General features: G+C 42.4%; 1 protein-coding gene across 4 annotated transcripts; it reads right to left on the bottom strand.

The window, feature by feature from the left end:
• Positions 1-304: 304 nt before the first annotated feature.
• Positions 305-7,145, bottom strand: LOC127761612 (uncharacterized). Of its 4 annotated transcripts, XM_052285924.1 has the most exons (7): positions 5,478-7,145; positions 5,327-5,395; positions 5,179-5,247; positions 1,795-3,181; positions 1,577-1,681; positions 1,420-1,491; positions 306-983 (listed from the first exon to the last, which is right to left on the bottom strand). In XM_052285924.1, exons 1-6 carry the CDS (start codon positions 7,137-7,139, stop codon positions 1,469-1,471), a joined length of 3,315 nt encoding a protein of 1,104 aa, XP_052141884.1. In that variant the 5' UTR covers positions 7,140-7,145; the 3' UTR covers positions 306-983; positions 1,420-1,468. The 4 variants fall into 4 exon arrangements, with proteins under 4 accessions (XP_052141886.1, XP_052141885.1, XP_052141884.1 ...); XM_052285923.1 differs by lacking the exon at positions 1,420-1,491 and having other exon boundaries at positions 307-983; XM_052285926.1 differs by lacking the exons at positions 1,420-1,491; positions 1,577-1,681 and having other exon boundaries at positions 305-983.
• Positions 7,146-16,785: the final 9,640 nt, after the last annotated feature.

Below are 16,785 nucleotides of genomic sequence, written 5' to 3'. Positions count from 1 at the left end.
GACAATTAATTTGAAACGAAGAGAGTAAGTCATAAAATATTTAAGGTAAAAACAAATGAAGATTGGAGGATGGTTAGATGATAACATTCAAATGTGATCACAATCTTTAAGATGTAATGATATTTAATTGATATATTTGCTTGGTGAATAAAATGGCATGCATAAGGTAGCTCATTCATCACTCATTCATGTTTTGATGTTTGGCAAATACACTGTTTGTGGCATGAGAAACCAAGTACTATTATTCAGATGAATTTACCATAAAGGAGGCCAGTTGCCTAATCAATATGTAGCTATACTCTTAGTAGTATAATTACACTATAATGTTTACAATATTGTGGAATGTAAATGAATAAATGCAACTAACAACAAGCATAAGTAACAAATTGGAAGCTCTTCCAATGCACCGAGATGATAAAATCTTATTTAAATGGTTTGAGGACCGACTATAAATAATCAAAAGAATTTGAAGACATGTTTATGCTTGCATTGAATACTTGTTACACACACAAATACAACACACATGATGATAGGCGACTCTCCATGCTGCATAATTTTGCACCTCTTACTGGAGCTTCTATTTGTCACTTTCTATGTCATCGGCTATAACTTCTTTGCCAATGGCCAAAGCACCATATGTACATATGGTGCAAGGTGTGGTGTTGATTTTGAATCACTTTCCTTTGAGGCCATTTTCTAGGTTTCAAGGCCACTCACATTGAGGATATCATTGTCCAGTAGGTCCGCCAAGTCCCTTATTTTTGCTAGTATGTTATTCATCAAATATGTCAGTTTTTTATTCAGAATGATGCTCACTGAATGTGTCAGATACAGTGCCTTTCAGATCACGTTGCTCACTAGGTGTGTCCAATGCATCATTTACTCTAGATGATTGCTCATTGGGAGTACCAGATTTACTATCTTGAGTAGTATATCGATACCAGGAGCACTTTAGGACCGCCTACTTGTTTTTTCCTTTTGTTCTGAAAATGCAAACACATATTAGTTCTTGTTAAAACTACATGAAAGGTACAATATATGAGTGATTAAAACTCTTATATATGATGATCTCCATCTTCTAATATAGAAGATAACTGTATATTTCCACCATTATCACCTTTTTTTTCAGAAATACCTTAGGGCACTCAAGGTGTCATGATCGGCAACGACCCCTTGTTTAAGGAGTATCCTTTTTGGGTAGCTCGGTATTATGAGCTTGAACATCATTTAAAGATTCAAATGAAAATGCATATATATATATATTTGAATTTTATTATACAAAATGAATGTGATCCAATTTTCTTGGTGCCATCAAAAAAATTAGGTTCCACATATAATTTTCACATGCGATGACATTTTTCCATTTGCTATCTTTATGATGGTGCTTCCTAATTTTCTCAAAGTATTCACAGTACTTACAAGTACGAGCATTTTCAACATTGTGAGATTCCTTTGGGATATGAACATCCTAATTAGTACCTTGAGCACCTTCTGAATGTTCAGAAATTGTAAAATGTAGTTTAATATAAATGTGTATGGAGTTGTAGAAAAATATTATGTAGCATCATGATTTCACCTTTTCCCGTCAGGTCGGATTCACTAGAAACTTTTGTAACATTATTGTTGATAGTAGCCTTGGAATCATGACCATCATGCACCTTACTCTGAGAGTTACTAGATTCTAGAGCATATGGAAATAGGGAATGTAGTTATATAGTAGAAGTGTGAAAAACTATAGAAATCAATTGCATGCTCAAAATTTACTAAAGGCAAGATAGTAGGTGAAGTGTGTACCTTTGCTTCCATCCCCATCACCCTCACAGCCTTTGCCCTTCTTGTTTTGATCAACTTCCTTTTGATCATTCTCCGACACCCGATGCTCATCCAAGGTAGAATCTGGTATGCCCATATTTTTTTTGATCTCCGCCATATGTTTTTCCTCTTCCTCCTTTGCCTTCTTTTGATCAGCTTCCTTTTGATCCTTCTCCCACACCCCATGCTCATCCAAGGTAGAATCTGGTATGCTCATATTTTTTTTGATCTCCGCCATACATTTTTCCTCTTCCTCCTTTACCTTCTTTTCCTTCTCCTTAATCATGTGAGGTTGTAGCTCGACATTATCTGTTTGATGTTTTATCTTTTCACTCTTCATCACCTTAGGATCCTTGTAAACAACTTCCACATAATGGAGATTGTTCATCATACCCAATATTTCTTCCCATTTCATCTTGAATTCCTTGAGATATCTTAGGCGCAGAGTCTCAATATGGTTATCTTTGGGAAGATTTAGTTTCTTAACGGCTCCACCTCTCACATATAGTTTCTTGAGCTTTGTGGGCTTAATGGCCCCTTTTTGTTCAAACCACTCAAATGGGATCTCTTCACTGGGATAGCATCGAACATCTAGTTTCACAAGACTTGACGGCAACACTAGGCTAGTCCACCTCTCAAGGAGTTGCTTTTTCTCCTTTTCTCTTTCTACAGATGTTAAGATGCTTGGCAACTCACCCCATGTTATTGTTAGTGATTGGAGGCTTTCAAGATGCTTAAGTTGCCCCATATCATTCTTGTCAACATTTGCATCAGTTGTAACATTGATACTGAGCTTCCGGAGATTCTTCATCGCCTTGAGGTCTTGCAAATGACACGCATGCCTATCTCGACATTGGAATACATATCTCCTTGGTGCATCAATGCCAAAGACAAAACCCTTGAATACTTGAAGCTCTGAGAGGGAGGTGATCTCCCATCCAATATGCTCCAGCATGTAGCATTCAGTGAGATCCAAATGGGTCAACTGCCTAAGGTTCCTGACAGTAGATGACATCACACTGGTCAGGTTTTGGCACCCACGAACATCCAGGACTTCAAGTTGTTGTAGTTTGTTGACATTCTTGGGTAGCTCCGTCAGCTTTGACAACCCACGAATGCCAAGGTATCGGAGTTTCTTGAGGTTGCCAATGGCATTCAGTTTCTCTAGCCCCTCCACCTCCATGTATGTGCTATTATCGGAGTTCCACCATCGACCAAGTTGTAGGACTACCAGGCGATCACCAAGATAGGATAACAAGCAATATGGGAGCCGATACACATGTGCATTGATGTTGAGGATTACATGTATGTTTTGAAACTTCTGGAGCTCAAGCTTGAGATTGATCTTGTCATTTTCATTTTGTTGCTCCTAGAGCAAAGAAGAGATAGAAGAATATCAATTCAAATGTGCATGCAGCACAAAGCACAACACTTTGGTAGTCTATGTTTACATCTTTCACACAAACTAGACCTTCACTATATGTACTCTATTTTTCAAATAAAAAAAGTGAACACATGGGAGATGAATCATGCATCTTTGAATCATTACCTGACCACTCCTTCCTCATGCATTCAAAATTCAAATCTAGGGTACAAATGTGTATTTATTTAGACATACAAATAATTAAAAAATTTATTGCCCAGATATGTGACAATATCTTATCCCCACACCGATTAGAAATACTTATTTGTTTTGGATATTCACACCACCTTCAAAGTAGAGTAAAAGTACTTGTTGCATGATGCTAATACATAAACATGTTGCTTTGCATCTGAATATAGGTTTGTATTTTTCATAAAGATCAAATGCTAATGGTTAAGGAGTATATAAATTTCCCATACAATTGAGTGGAGCTAGATTAAAGTTTATTTGAAAATGTCTATAATTGATATACAACCCTTTCTTCTAATAATATAAAGACAATTGTCTCTTGTATATAGCTGTCAATCAATTTACACCATTATAATCTAGACTGATCATTATGATCGACAAAATAAGTCTTTTTTTCCTTCGCTGATTAATGTAGTAATTTCTAACACATTGGGAGAAAATATGGTGTCTAGCATGGCTTTTATAGTATTATATATAATTGCATAAGCTTTTATATTTCTAACTGATAAAAAATCTGGATTGTTTTGGATATATGAAAAATAAGTTCTTCCCATTTTTCTCTAATAACTATGTTAATAAATATGCCAAGGATATGATGGACATCACATATCAGTTCAGAGATTTGGGCATATACAATGTACTGCTTCTATTTCTGAATGTATGCCATTAGATAATATTTATACATCATCCCGTTCAACATGGTTAACATAACTAAAAAATAACATTTAAATTTACAAATTAATATATATGTACATATAGGAATTTGACTAATATTTGGATATGACTTTATTTTTCCTTCATTATACATTTTTAGGCCAAATTTTAGGTACTTATGAGTTTTCTAGTTTCATAATTTCAAATAAAGGCCAAAGTGCTTTTAATTCTATAGCATGTGTACTAGCACCGGATAAATAGTGTGAAACTAATTAATAGGGGTTTTCTATTAGATGGAATATTTTTATTTGTATTTGAGCCACACTATTAGAAATTTACATTTCTTTTCCATATTGTGGTAATGCTTCCCTAAATTATGCACATGGTAGAAAAGAACTTTGTTACTGCCTCAATACCAAAATAACTCCAATTTTAGCCACTAGAATGCAAATTATTATTTTTTAAAAAAAAACTCACTAGAATGAAAATTAAGATAGGGCTAAAAAGACCAACTGCCCCTTATTAATTGAAAATGCACCATTCGTTTTAAATTACTAGTTGTTTTAGTCTGTCCTAAGTCAAACATTATAATATTTGACCATAATTTTCTATACTCATATAGTTTGATTTCTAAGATTTGTAATTTTAGATTCATCATGAGAAATAATTTCATAATATATAATTCACATGCCATTAAATTACACGGGTTTTTTAAATCAATGGTGAAAGATATACATGTTTGACTTAGGATAAAACTAGAACGACAAGTAACTTAAAACGAAGAGAGTTTATAAATAACCTTGGCAGTAGATTTCGTAATGTAGGATATATATATACCACGGTGCCCGGGCACCAAGGTATGAAATACACAAATTCACTCAATTTTTCACAACCCCTTTCTATTAATACTATCAAATATGGCAAACTATTGCCCCGCAAAAAAAAAGTCATACTATTTAAAATATGTTGCACCATATAAATATGTTATATTGTAAACCATACCCTAACCATATAAAACTATTAATAACAACAAAGTTGAAAACAGTAAATCGGTAATAATCCACACCCAATTTGAAAATGAGAGGGGAGTCTAAACGTACCTTCATCTCGCCCTCAAATTTGCTGACGGCCATTTTGGAAGGCATTCCTATTGGGTTTGGCTTCTTTTGCTGACGAGTCAAAGTTGAAAATAGTAATTCGGTAATAATCCACACCCAATTTGAAAATGAGAGGGGATTCTGTACGTACCTTCGTCTCGCCCTCAAGTTTGCTGACGGCTATTTCGGAAGGCGTTCCTGTTGGGTTTGGCTTCTTTTGCTGATGAGTCAAAGTTGAAAAGAGTAAATCAGTAATAATCCACACCCAATTTGAAAATGAGAGGGGAGGAGTCTATACGTACTGTCGTCTCGCCCTCAAGTTTGCTGACGGCTATTTTGGAGGGCGTTCCTGTTGGGTTTGGCTCCTTTTGCTGACGGTCTTCTTTTTCCTCTTTTTGCTGACGGTCTTGTTGGCTGGGCGTTTTGACTTTCGAAAGTTTTCTCGTCGGGGACGGTGGCGCCGACGGCGACTCGTCGGCCCTGCCTAGCCTCTGCAGCAGCTCGCGGTGGCTCGCCGTGAGGCAGAGGACCCTGGACTTGCCCGGATCGACGGTGGGGTGGCCGTGCTGGTCCAGGCCGGCGAATCCGCCCCTCGCCGTCCGCTTCACCATCCAGTGGACAAGCGGGTTCACGCGGCAGCCGTGGGACGCGCCGCTGCAGCGGCTGGTGATCGGCTCGAGGAAGCCGCTGGCGCAGAGCTCGGCGAAGATCTCCTCCGACCCGCGGGGCTCCGCCGCGACGCCGGGGGCGCGGCGGTGCGGGAGGCCGAACTGGGCGGCCCACCAGTAGGTGACCGCCTGCTTCTTCACCTTGTGGTTGACGGGGAAGAAGGAGAAGGTGAGGAGGCACTGCCGCCACTGATCCTTGAGCTTGTTGAACTCGCCGGCGAGCAGCGCTTCGAAGGCGGCCTCGAGGATCTCCTGCAGGAGCGCCTCCCCGCGTTCCTTCCACCTCCGCCGTGACTTCTCCTCCTCTAGCCGCTGCGCTTTCGCCTCTGGCGTCTCCTCCTCCTTCTCCTTCTTCTCCTCCTCCTCTTGCTGCGGCGCCGGCGTCTTCTCCTTCGCTTGCCCCAGCTCCGGGTCCGCCGGCTTTTTGTCCTTCCCCGTCGTCTCCGGTGGCTTTTTGTCCTTCGTCTCCGGAGACGGCTTCTGCTCCTCTTTGGCTTTACCGTCCTCCGGTGGGCGATTCCTCCAGTTCTTCAACCGCGTGATGAATTGGACGGCCCGTAGCACTTTCACGAGCCTCCTCCGCGTAGACCGGCTACGGCTAGCCGCGTCATCGTCGGGAGCGGGAGGTGGAGCCGGCGGCGGCGGCGGCAGCTTGCTGGCTTCATCGGGCCCGGCGGTCTTCTTGCTCTTCTCCTCCTCCTCCTTCCGCGGCTTCGTGAGAGCGGCGGCCTTCACGGCGTCGCGCAGTGAGCCCTTGTGGCGGCGGAAGAGGTTGCGGAGGAAGTTCCAACGGCTGTGCCTCTTTTTACCTCCGTCCTCGTCGTCGGCAGACGGCGCCGCCTGCTTCGCGTCGCCTGCTTGCTGCTGCTGCTGCTGCTGTGTTGGTTCCGGCGGCGCAGGGGGCTCGCTCGCCGGAGTACTGGTGGGCGGTGGAAGAGGCTGGCCATGGCCGGCCACCTCCTCTTTCACTCCGGTTGATGCCGGTGGTGGTGGCTCGTCACCCTTCTTCTCCTCTGTTGCTCGCGGTGGTTCCGGCGGCGCAGTGGGTTCGCTCGCCGGATCAGTGGCGGGCGGTTGAGGAGGCTCGCCGTTGCCGGCCACCTCCTCTGCACCACCGGTTGCTGGCGGCGGCGGGTCACCCTCCGCCACCGTTGCTTGCTGTGGTTGCGGCTGGGCAGCTGCCAGCGGGGGCGGCGGAACGGCCGTTCCGGTCAGCAGCGGTGGCGGAGGAACAGCCAGCGTTGCGTCGCCGCCGGCCGCGTTGGCCGTGTCGGTTGCGCCGCTGGGCCCGTCCATGGCCGGCCGCCGTTTGCAGTGCAAATGCAAATTAACACACGATGAGATGAGATGTAACGAGAAGGGTGAGGTTTTTATATAGACGACGGCGCGGATTGTTTGACGAGGAAACTATTCTAAACTCTCTCTCTCGGAGGGGACTGATACTTTGCTCTCTTCGGTTGATCTCTACAGCTAAATAATCTTCTCCTTATTTGCTCTTTATTACTTTTATAGCCCTCTTCTTTTTTTTTTCCTCCTTGTGACTAGTTTCAGTTTTCTATATACAATCACAGTCAAATTTTATTTATGTACTCTCTGTTCTTAAAAAAAACAAAATTCCATTTAGAAATATGTCAAGTTTCTCGAGGAACCAGCTATAAACATATTTTAATAATAAGATAAAATATGAGAGATAAGAGCAGCGGGCTACAGATCTATAGCTAGCTGCAGCACGGATCTAAGACGCAGTGTGTGTATGATAAGTAGGACCATATATTAATAGTATAGTAAGCAACTATTGTATGAATTGGCTCTATAGATGAATTGGAACTAGTAGTGGGCTATACTATTAAACTTGCTCTTAACACGGGCTAGACTTAATAGTAAAAGTTAGTTAAATGGAATTGCTTGAATACGTCCGAGTTTTTTTTTTCTCCCCAAACTTTTGAATCTATGACCGTTGGATTGTGCCTCAGGGTTCGTGCAGGGTAGGAAATCACATGCAAGCGCATGAACAAGGAGTTAAACTGTCAACTTGGTGTATCACCGCATTCGCTGCTAGACAACATGCCACCCTTCATGTGTATACAAGTTATATTATATAGTACAAGTTATAGTGTGTATAGTGTAATTATACTTTAGTTATAACTTTAGTTATATTTGAAAGTTTTTTAAAAAAACGGTCAAATGCTTTATATCTAGTTCCTATTTAAATATAAAATGTTGAATAATGAAGAAAATAAGAGAGGTTCTTAGGCTGAAAAAGAAAAGGAAAGCTTGCAGCTGTAGAGCTTTATTTCGATAGACTACTGTCTCAGCTAAGAATAAAACCCAGCTGCATCGGAAGGTTGTACTACCTCTGAACTCCACAGCCAGGCATCGAACAAGTACTTTGCTTTGGGCGCCACAAAAGCCATCCAGCAACCGGGGCAAGGCAACGTATCATGCGAACACTTGTGTGTGTGTGTTTGCTCAGCGTAAGCCTTTTTCTAGCTCTCGTCTTAATCTTCTCAGTGTAAGCCTTTTTCTTGCTCTCGAGTTTGTTCCGTTCGATCCCACCCAGAGAATATCCCAACCGTCAGATCAAGCAAGGCCTTATGCGGGGCATCATACTGAAGAAGGCATCATGTGTAGCGGTGAACTCTGTGTCCTAGCAAGGGTTTAATGTTTTGGTTTGCTGATTTGTATGAGGGGTGGCCGAAATTTTATGAATTTTTTAATAAAATTTGAACAAAATATTACCAAATTCACGAAAAAAATAAAAAAAATAAAATTTCGGCCGAAATTATATCATATTGGGGGGGGGGGGGGAGGGGTCCGATAGGACTGAAATTTCCAAAATTTCAGAAATTTTGATCCGAAATTGTGAACCCAGGTCCTAGCCAATGAGGCCGGCGATGCCACCGCCAGGATCTGCGCCATCACGATGATCCTAGGCCTCCGCGCCCTGAGATCAAAATGTCGCTGCCACTGTTGGCCCTCGCCATTTGTTGGTGGTTGTTAAAAGCCATCTGAAATCCTAACCATCAACTTCCGGCGAGTAAAAGGGCAAAAAATCTAGAGTTTAGTGCATCCTTTTCCTTCAAACTAGTGTATTTTCATGCGTTTTCATAGAATTGTCAGCGTAGGTTGAAAGACAGGCTGTCAAGGCTACGTAGGTTGTTGGCCAGCGCTTCCTAAGCTTAAACTAGATCTAAGATCTAGCGGGGAGGTCCACGTACCTATCATCCATCTAGTAGTACGCTTTAAAGAGGATGCACTCTATTTGGGTCAGCGGACCCAATTCAAGGCCGTGCCCTTAGAGCTGCTCGAAGGTGGCCATGCATCCTTTGCGTTGTTGCATGGGACCAATTGGCTAGCCGCCTGAGAACCGAGTCATGGCGCCATTTCAAGATGAGAACATGATTCTAGAGGTTGTCCGAGGACTGCTAGGTATGTGATTAAAACTGGTTAATAAGAGTAGGCAGGAACAGTCATCCTTCACGAGATGCAACACGTAGCTGCATTCGGGAACGGATTAAATCGTGCACTCCAGGATTCTTCAAACAAGAACCCGCCAACAGCCCAAGGAGGGGTATGTGGTGTTCTCGCTGACAGAAGATAGGTGGACGTGTATCCTATTGGATACCATTACATGTCGTAATGGCTACAGAGCACGTCCATCGCATTAAGTTCAGATTCCATTACGTTATCTCAATGTATTAATGAAGCGAGATATGTTGAATCTAAAGTCAAGTTTTCACATAGGCGTGGATACATAGGTTGTGGGAAAAGACTGGGACTGTGCGAAAGGGCCTTGCATTGCGTCCCACAGGATGTCTGCCACTACAACAAACCGGCATGGAGCTCGAAGAGTTAGTTCAGCTGTATTATTGCATACAGAGTTCTTCTTTTCTTGGTAGAGAGAGGGTTGGACGATAGAATCAGCAAGAACTTTAGGTTTGTTAGCTAGCTCGAGAGCTTCACACCCTTTGTACAAACCTTCCATACAGTGACCAAGAACATAAGTATGGTTATTATCCTTCGGGAATCCTGAATCTGTATACATGCCTCATGTTTTTTTACTCATGGGCACATCAATTGCACCAATTGCACAAGCCAGCTCTCTAGATTCGTATTATTACTAGGGTATGTCTCATCCAATACTAACTCGCTATTTTTTTTGGAACGAAGAGAGTCTTAAAGAGCAAGATTCTGGCAAGCCACAATTTGATCATATTGCTCTAAGATTTATAGACATGTTGTTCATAAACATGCATTGCTTACGGTACACATGAATTCAATCGGCCTCGGAGTGTATGTGTGTCTACAAACCAATGGACCAACCCAATAGTTACATTACTTTATGATATTTAATGAATATATGTTAATTGAACAGAATGGAGTGCACTTATTAGGTAGTATATATATTATTATTATTTTATGTGCAAGATAAACTACCTTTGCTAATACAATATTTGTGACACGAGGAAACCAAGTTCTATTATCTCGATTAATTTACCATAAAGGTGGCTGGTAAGATTAACCAATACATAACAATACTCGTATTGGCACAATTACATTGTAATATTTACATTAATACGGAATGGCGATGAACAAATACAACTACCAACAATCATAAGTAAGTAGATTGGAAGCACTTCCGAAGTGAAACTTTGGTAACAAATGTGGCCCTAAACACAATTCAGTCTTTTGGATATTCCATGTTTATGTCCAACAAGTTTACCATTAAGTTTGTCAACTACCTTGTTTTCCCTAGAAGTCATCCATCAAATGTGTCATTTTTTTGTTCTGAATGTTGCTCACCAGATGTGTCAAATACTTCTTCCTCAGCACATAGTTCACCGGATGTGCCAAATGCATTGTTTTCTCAGGAAGATTGCTCGTTGGGTGTACCACATTAACCATCTTCTATAGTAGATTTCTCATTGGATGCAAGAAGCACTTTAGCAACACTCACTTATTATTTCCTTTTTTCTGAAAATGCAAACACATGTTAATTTCTTATTAAAACTAAGCCAAAGGAACAATACACTAGTTGATTGAGAACTTTAATGATAATATTCTAAATAAATAGAATTGTATATTATAACATTAGCACTTTTTAAGCAAAACTTTAGCGTCACTCAAGGTGTGATGATTGCCAACAGCCCCGATTTTAGGGGTATCATAATTTAGCTGGTCTATATTAGGAGCTTGAACACCATCTGAATGTTTGTACTCTAAAAAAAAGGGTAATATCCAATTTTGGCCATTGAACTATTCTTGAAGTTCAATTAATTTCACCCTAAACTGGAAAAGTGGTTATTATTCAACCCCTAGGTTTGAAAACCAAACATAACACCTTAAAACATATTCCATGGTGGTTTTGGTCTATATATAGATGGCCAAACAGGCGGCCTGGCCCGGCACGGCCCAGGCACGACCGTGCTTGGGCTAAAATCTGTCGGGCCGGCACGGCCCGACCAACACACCAGGAATTGTCGTGCCGGCCCATGGGCTGCACCTTCGGCCCAGGCACGGCCCACCAGCAGTCGGGCCGTGCCATGCCAGCTCGAAGGCACGAGTGTCCCATCGTGCCTTTTTAAAAATAAGTCTATTTTCCCTCCCTCCTCTTTGGGTTGTGACATATATATATATAGCTAAAATAAGTCTAGTTTCCCTCCCTCCTCTTTGGGCTAACATATATATAGCTAAAATAAGTCTATTTTACATCCCTATTCTTTGGACCGTGGCATATAATATGTCTATTTTTACTCCATATTCTTTATGTGTCGAGCCTGGCCTGCCGGCCCATCGTGCCGTGCCAGCCCGGTCGTGCCGGTGGGGAGGCCCAGGCACGGCCAGGCGGTCGGGATAGGCCGGTACGGGCCTGACCCCATCGGGTTGTGCCGTGTTTGGGCCGGGCCAAAATGTCGTGCCATGGGCCGGGCCGTCGGGCCTCGGGCCTTATGGCCATCTATAGGTCTATATGAAAAGGTTTTCGCTAGCATGAGAGTCAACTTAGTAATTAAGTTTTATGGTTGTGAGCCTAATTAAGCGTGACATGTGAATCAACAAGACGTGCATGATAAGGGTTTGAACTAGGAAAACCACAACCACTTCAAACAAAACCAGAACAACATATGCTTCAGGGGTTTAACCTAATTTTGAAACTTGGGGAGTGGAAAACATTCGGTTTTGTAGGTCAGGGTGAAAATTGGACTTTGAGCAAAGTCTAAGGGAAAAAATGGACTTTACCCTGTACAAGAAGTAAAGTCCATTTTTTTGCATATCATGTTTTGTGTCATTAATGTGGAAACCAAGGTTCATACCATTCTCACACGTAATGACATTTTACAATTTGCATATATTCATCATGGAACTTTCCTAATTTTTAGTACTTAACACTATGAACATTTTCAACATTGTGAGAAACCTTCAGCATGCCTATATTGGTTGTGATTGGTACTGGTCCTGGTTTAGGTTATCATTACTTGGTTGCTCCCTACTAGAAGCTTGAGCACCTTCTGAATGTTTTGAAACTTAAAAAGTGTAGTTTAGTATCAAGGTGCTTGAAATGAAAGAAAAACATAATATATCCTCATAGTATCAAGGTGCTTGAAATCAAAGAAAAACATCCGTACTTATTTTGGGGACGGTTACTAAACCACTTCAGAATCTTATATCATACAAATCAAATGCTTATTGTTGAGGACAATCCGCATTTCCCATACAATTTAGCAGAGCTAGAATAAAGGATAAATGAAAATATGACATGTGCTTCTAATAATAAAAACATAATTGTCTTTCTTATAAAGCTACACCGATTAATTTACACCATCATAATCTAGATCACGATGTTAAAAAATAAACCCTTCTTCCTTCAATGGTTAATGTGATAATTTCTACACCTTTGGAGCGATTGTGGTATCTAGCATGGTTTTGATACTATAATATATTATGTACAATTCATTTGTTGTTATAATGTGATAACCTCTTATATTTCTGCTCGATCCACGTTATTCTTCTCTGTAAAAAAACTTATTTTTTCTGAAAATAAAAAACTAATCTCATTTTTCTCTAATAAGAATAAGTGACCAAGAATAGAATGGTGTACAAACACTAATAGATAAGAGGAATCTAGATCATATTTTAAATGCCTCTATTTTATAATCTAAACATTATATACTATTAATCCTTAAACTTTGGCAACTTAGTTTTGATAATAGATTATAAATAATATAAAATGTCATATTATCGAAGTGCATTGTATCATCGTATAACAAGAGAGTACTAGTAACATTTTGCTCATCGCATTTTAATCATATAAAAATCAGTGGTACTCAAAGTTAAAACAGTAAATCAGGATAGTCAATACTCCATGGGTATGTTAGAAGTGCCATTTATATTTGAGCAGCTTTTATACCCGGTTAGACGACGCAAAATGGACTTTTTTTTTCCAAAATGAGAGAACATGGCAAAAGAAAATCCATAAATACCCATGCTACTGCAGCTCAGTGTACTGAATGGGCTCCTACAGTCCTAACTGTGTAGCCCGTTCATCGGCCCGTTAATGATTTTCCAAGATAACAGTGAAAACTGAAGGAAAAAGTCCAATTTGACTCCCTTAATTGTACGCCGAATCTAATTCATACCCTATAACCAAAAAACCGGATAGGACGAATCCCCGAACTAATGAAACCAGTGCAATTTGACTCCCTCAGCGGTTTTGGAGAGCGGTTTTGCTGACGTGGCGCTGACGTGGCAGTGTTGACCCGGTCTTCGTCCCACGTGGCGCTGACGTGGCATTAGAATTGAAAAAAAATCAGTAGGACCCATCTGTCATTCACACAAAAAATACTGTGGGACCAACTGACATGTGGGGTCCACATGTCATCCTCTCTCCTTTCCTCCTTCCTTCTCTTTCTCTCCCCCTCTCTTGGTCGGAGTGGTGACGGCGACGGCGGCATGCGGGCGAGGGCCACAGCGGTGGCGACGGCGGCATGCGGGCAAGGACCAGAGCGGCGGCGACAGCGGCATGTGGGTGAGGGCCACAGCAGAGGCGACGGCGGCATGCGGACGACGACCAAAGCGGCGGCGGCGGCCGGCAGGAGGCGGGGGATCCAGGCGGCGTTGTTGCTGGAACCACACCCACGACGGCATTGCCAGACGAGCACGGGGAGCTTGGCCTCGGCAGTGGTGGCAACGTAGTCGAGGCGGAGCGTAGAGACGTTGGGGGAGATGGCGCGGTCATGGGAGGCGGCGTCGGTGGAGCGCAACGCCGCCGAGCTCGTGTGCGCCCTCCGCGCCGTTGTGATACTCCTCTACCTGCATCGCCGCTAACCGAAGCGCCGCTGCCTTCTGAGGCTATCGCCGGTGGTGGAGAAGGGAAAGGGGAGAGGCAGCGCCGCGGAGATCTCGCCCACCCTCCGCCGCTGAGCTCGGGAGCGTCCTCCACGCCGTCGAGCTACTCCTCTACCTCCGCCATCGCCTGCCGAAGCGCCGCTAGTGTCCGAGAAGGGAGAAGGGAGAGGCAGCGCAGCGGAAGGGGGGAAGGGGACGCGGATGACGATGACGACATGGATATGGCGAGGTGGAGCTGGAGGGGGTGGTGGACGCTCCAGCGCCCGCCTCCCGTACACCACCGATCTATCTCTAGCCCCGCACGTACGCCGCCGTCGCCACTCCGGCCCCCGCTTGCCGCCGCTATCGATCCCCACGTGCGTCCGGAGGGGGGGAGAGAAAAGAGAGAAGGGAGAGAGAGAGGGAGGAGGAAGAAGGGAAGAAGGATGACATGTGGGCCCCACATGCTAGTGGGTCCCACAATATATTTTGTGTGAATAACAGATGGGTCCAACTGATTATTTTTTTCAATTCTAAAACCATGTCAGCGCCACGTGGGACGAAGTCCGGGTCAACACTGCCACGTCAGCAAAACCGCCGAGGGAGTCAAACGGGGAGTCATTCTATCCGGTTTTCTGGTTAAGGGGTATGAATTAGATTCGGCGTACAATTAAGGGAGTCAAATTGGACTTTTTCCAAAACTAAACTGTTAAGCTTGGAATGTGCAGCCCATCCAACGATCGTGATCCAAGGTAACACGGGATGAAGTGCAAACGGCCCAAGACCAATGGATTAAACAAATCTTAGAACTGGGTTTGGTTGGGGTGCGCCAGGCCCGGGCAGCAGTGCAACGCCTGGGCGACGCGCGAGGGTGAGCCCTCCCCCACAAAAAATAAATTTAATATCGAAGTGGGCACATGGCCCACATATCTTAATCTTAACTAATATAAATATTAGTATTTTTCATGTCGTCACATCTCTGTAATCGCGCGTTTTCGTCCGTCATTATGTGCTAATTTTCATCCGATGCGCTACTTTCCGATTCTGGTTCAATTCTGGTTAGATTAATGCACCACAAGCCCAAAACAGATTCCAGGATTTCAGGTCCATCTACAAGCCCATACTCCTTCATCCAAAAAGAGATTCTAGGTCCATCTACAAGCCCACAATCCCATGCAAACATGAGTTCAGGAACAAATAAAAAACAAAAAAACACAGAAGTCCAAGTTCAGGTTCACATACAAATCAGGTTCAAAAACACAGGAGTCCAGGAACAAATAAAAAACAAAAAATAACACAGGAGTCTAGGTTCAAGTTCACGCACAAATCAGGTTCAAAATAGAACACAGGAATATACCCACGTTAGGGAAGTTGCCCAGCCCACGTCAGGAGTCAGATTCTACCCCGAGTGAGATTATATCCCGCTTTTCTTTCGTCGAGTCAGGCTGGTTCCCCCACATTGTTTCCTACTCCAGCTCTCAGGAGTCATATTCTATCTCGAGTCAGATTCTATCCCGCTTTTCTTTCCACTATTTTTAGCTAGCACTCTCACTAACATGATTGTACAGATTTTTTTCTTAGGCCAAAATACAAGAAAATATAGATCGTAAGACTCTTCCTCTAGGACGTCAAGGCACCTCCAATCAATGTCGATTTCAGGTTATCAATGAGCTCAACCTTGTATGCAATTTCAATTTCATTAGATTCTACCCAAGGAGCTTGAATAATTACTAACATAAGCACTTCCATTAATCAAGACTTGTAAGGTAGTTTATGAATGAACTAAAAGTACCATCTAATTAATTAACATATAGTGGTAATGTCTAGATTCGTTTCACCTGCGAAGGTCTGTCTGCTCATACCATTATGTATCCAAATCTTTTTCCTGTTGATGCAGAACACAAAGCAAGTTAGCAACAGGCATATTTTTTAGTTGTTCAGTGGCTATTATCACGACTCCTTATGAGACCACAAATCTCTGAGTTGCAAACCCAAATATGAAAATCTCTTTTTAGGTGGCTTTATATAACTAGAAGAAAGAAAACTTAAAAGTACTGGTAATTGCAGCAACAGCAATTTTATGCAGAAAAGCATTAACTGTGCAGATAGCTGAACCATTGTTTAATTATTGCAATTTTTAATCATGCTCCACCATAATGTTAATCATGCTCTAAAAACCACACTGTAGCAAGTAATTAAAATACAACTAGATGGCGGCAGTACCGCTGTGCGGCGAATGTCACAAGTACCACCTAGATTTATATTCATCTCAATATTCCATAAGTAGTAGAGCTCCAAAAGAGACATAATAATTTGTTTCTTACCGTTGTTTTCGAGAAGATACATCCTGCTTTTGTTGGTGATAATGTTTATCTACAGCTTCAACTTCCAAGATAGATGTTGATGCCACATAAATGTTTGGCAAACTTGTGTTACAACACAGTAGCCCAACAAAATCCATGTGCTTATCTGGTGTGCTTCCATGCTGTTCCCATCAAAACACAAATCAAAACAAAACTGGTGATATGTGTTTGTGTTACAGATATGTGATGATTATTGATTATGATCACAGAACTGGTGCTCCGCAATTTCACATTTGAAAACACAAGCTGAGATAAGA

Source organism: Oryza glaberrima, chromosome 2, assembly GCF_000147395.1.
Source record: "Oryza glaberrima chromosome 2, OglaRS2, whole genome shotgun sequence".
In the NCBI taxonomy this organism is placed as follows: Eukaryota; Viridiplantae; Streptophyta; class Magnoliopsida; order Poales; family Poaceae; genus Oryza; species Oryza glaberrima.
This window is presented reverse-complemented; position numbering and strand designations above follow the sequence as displayed.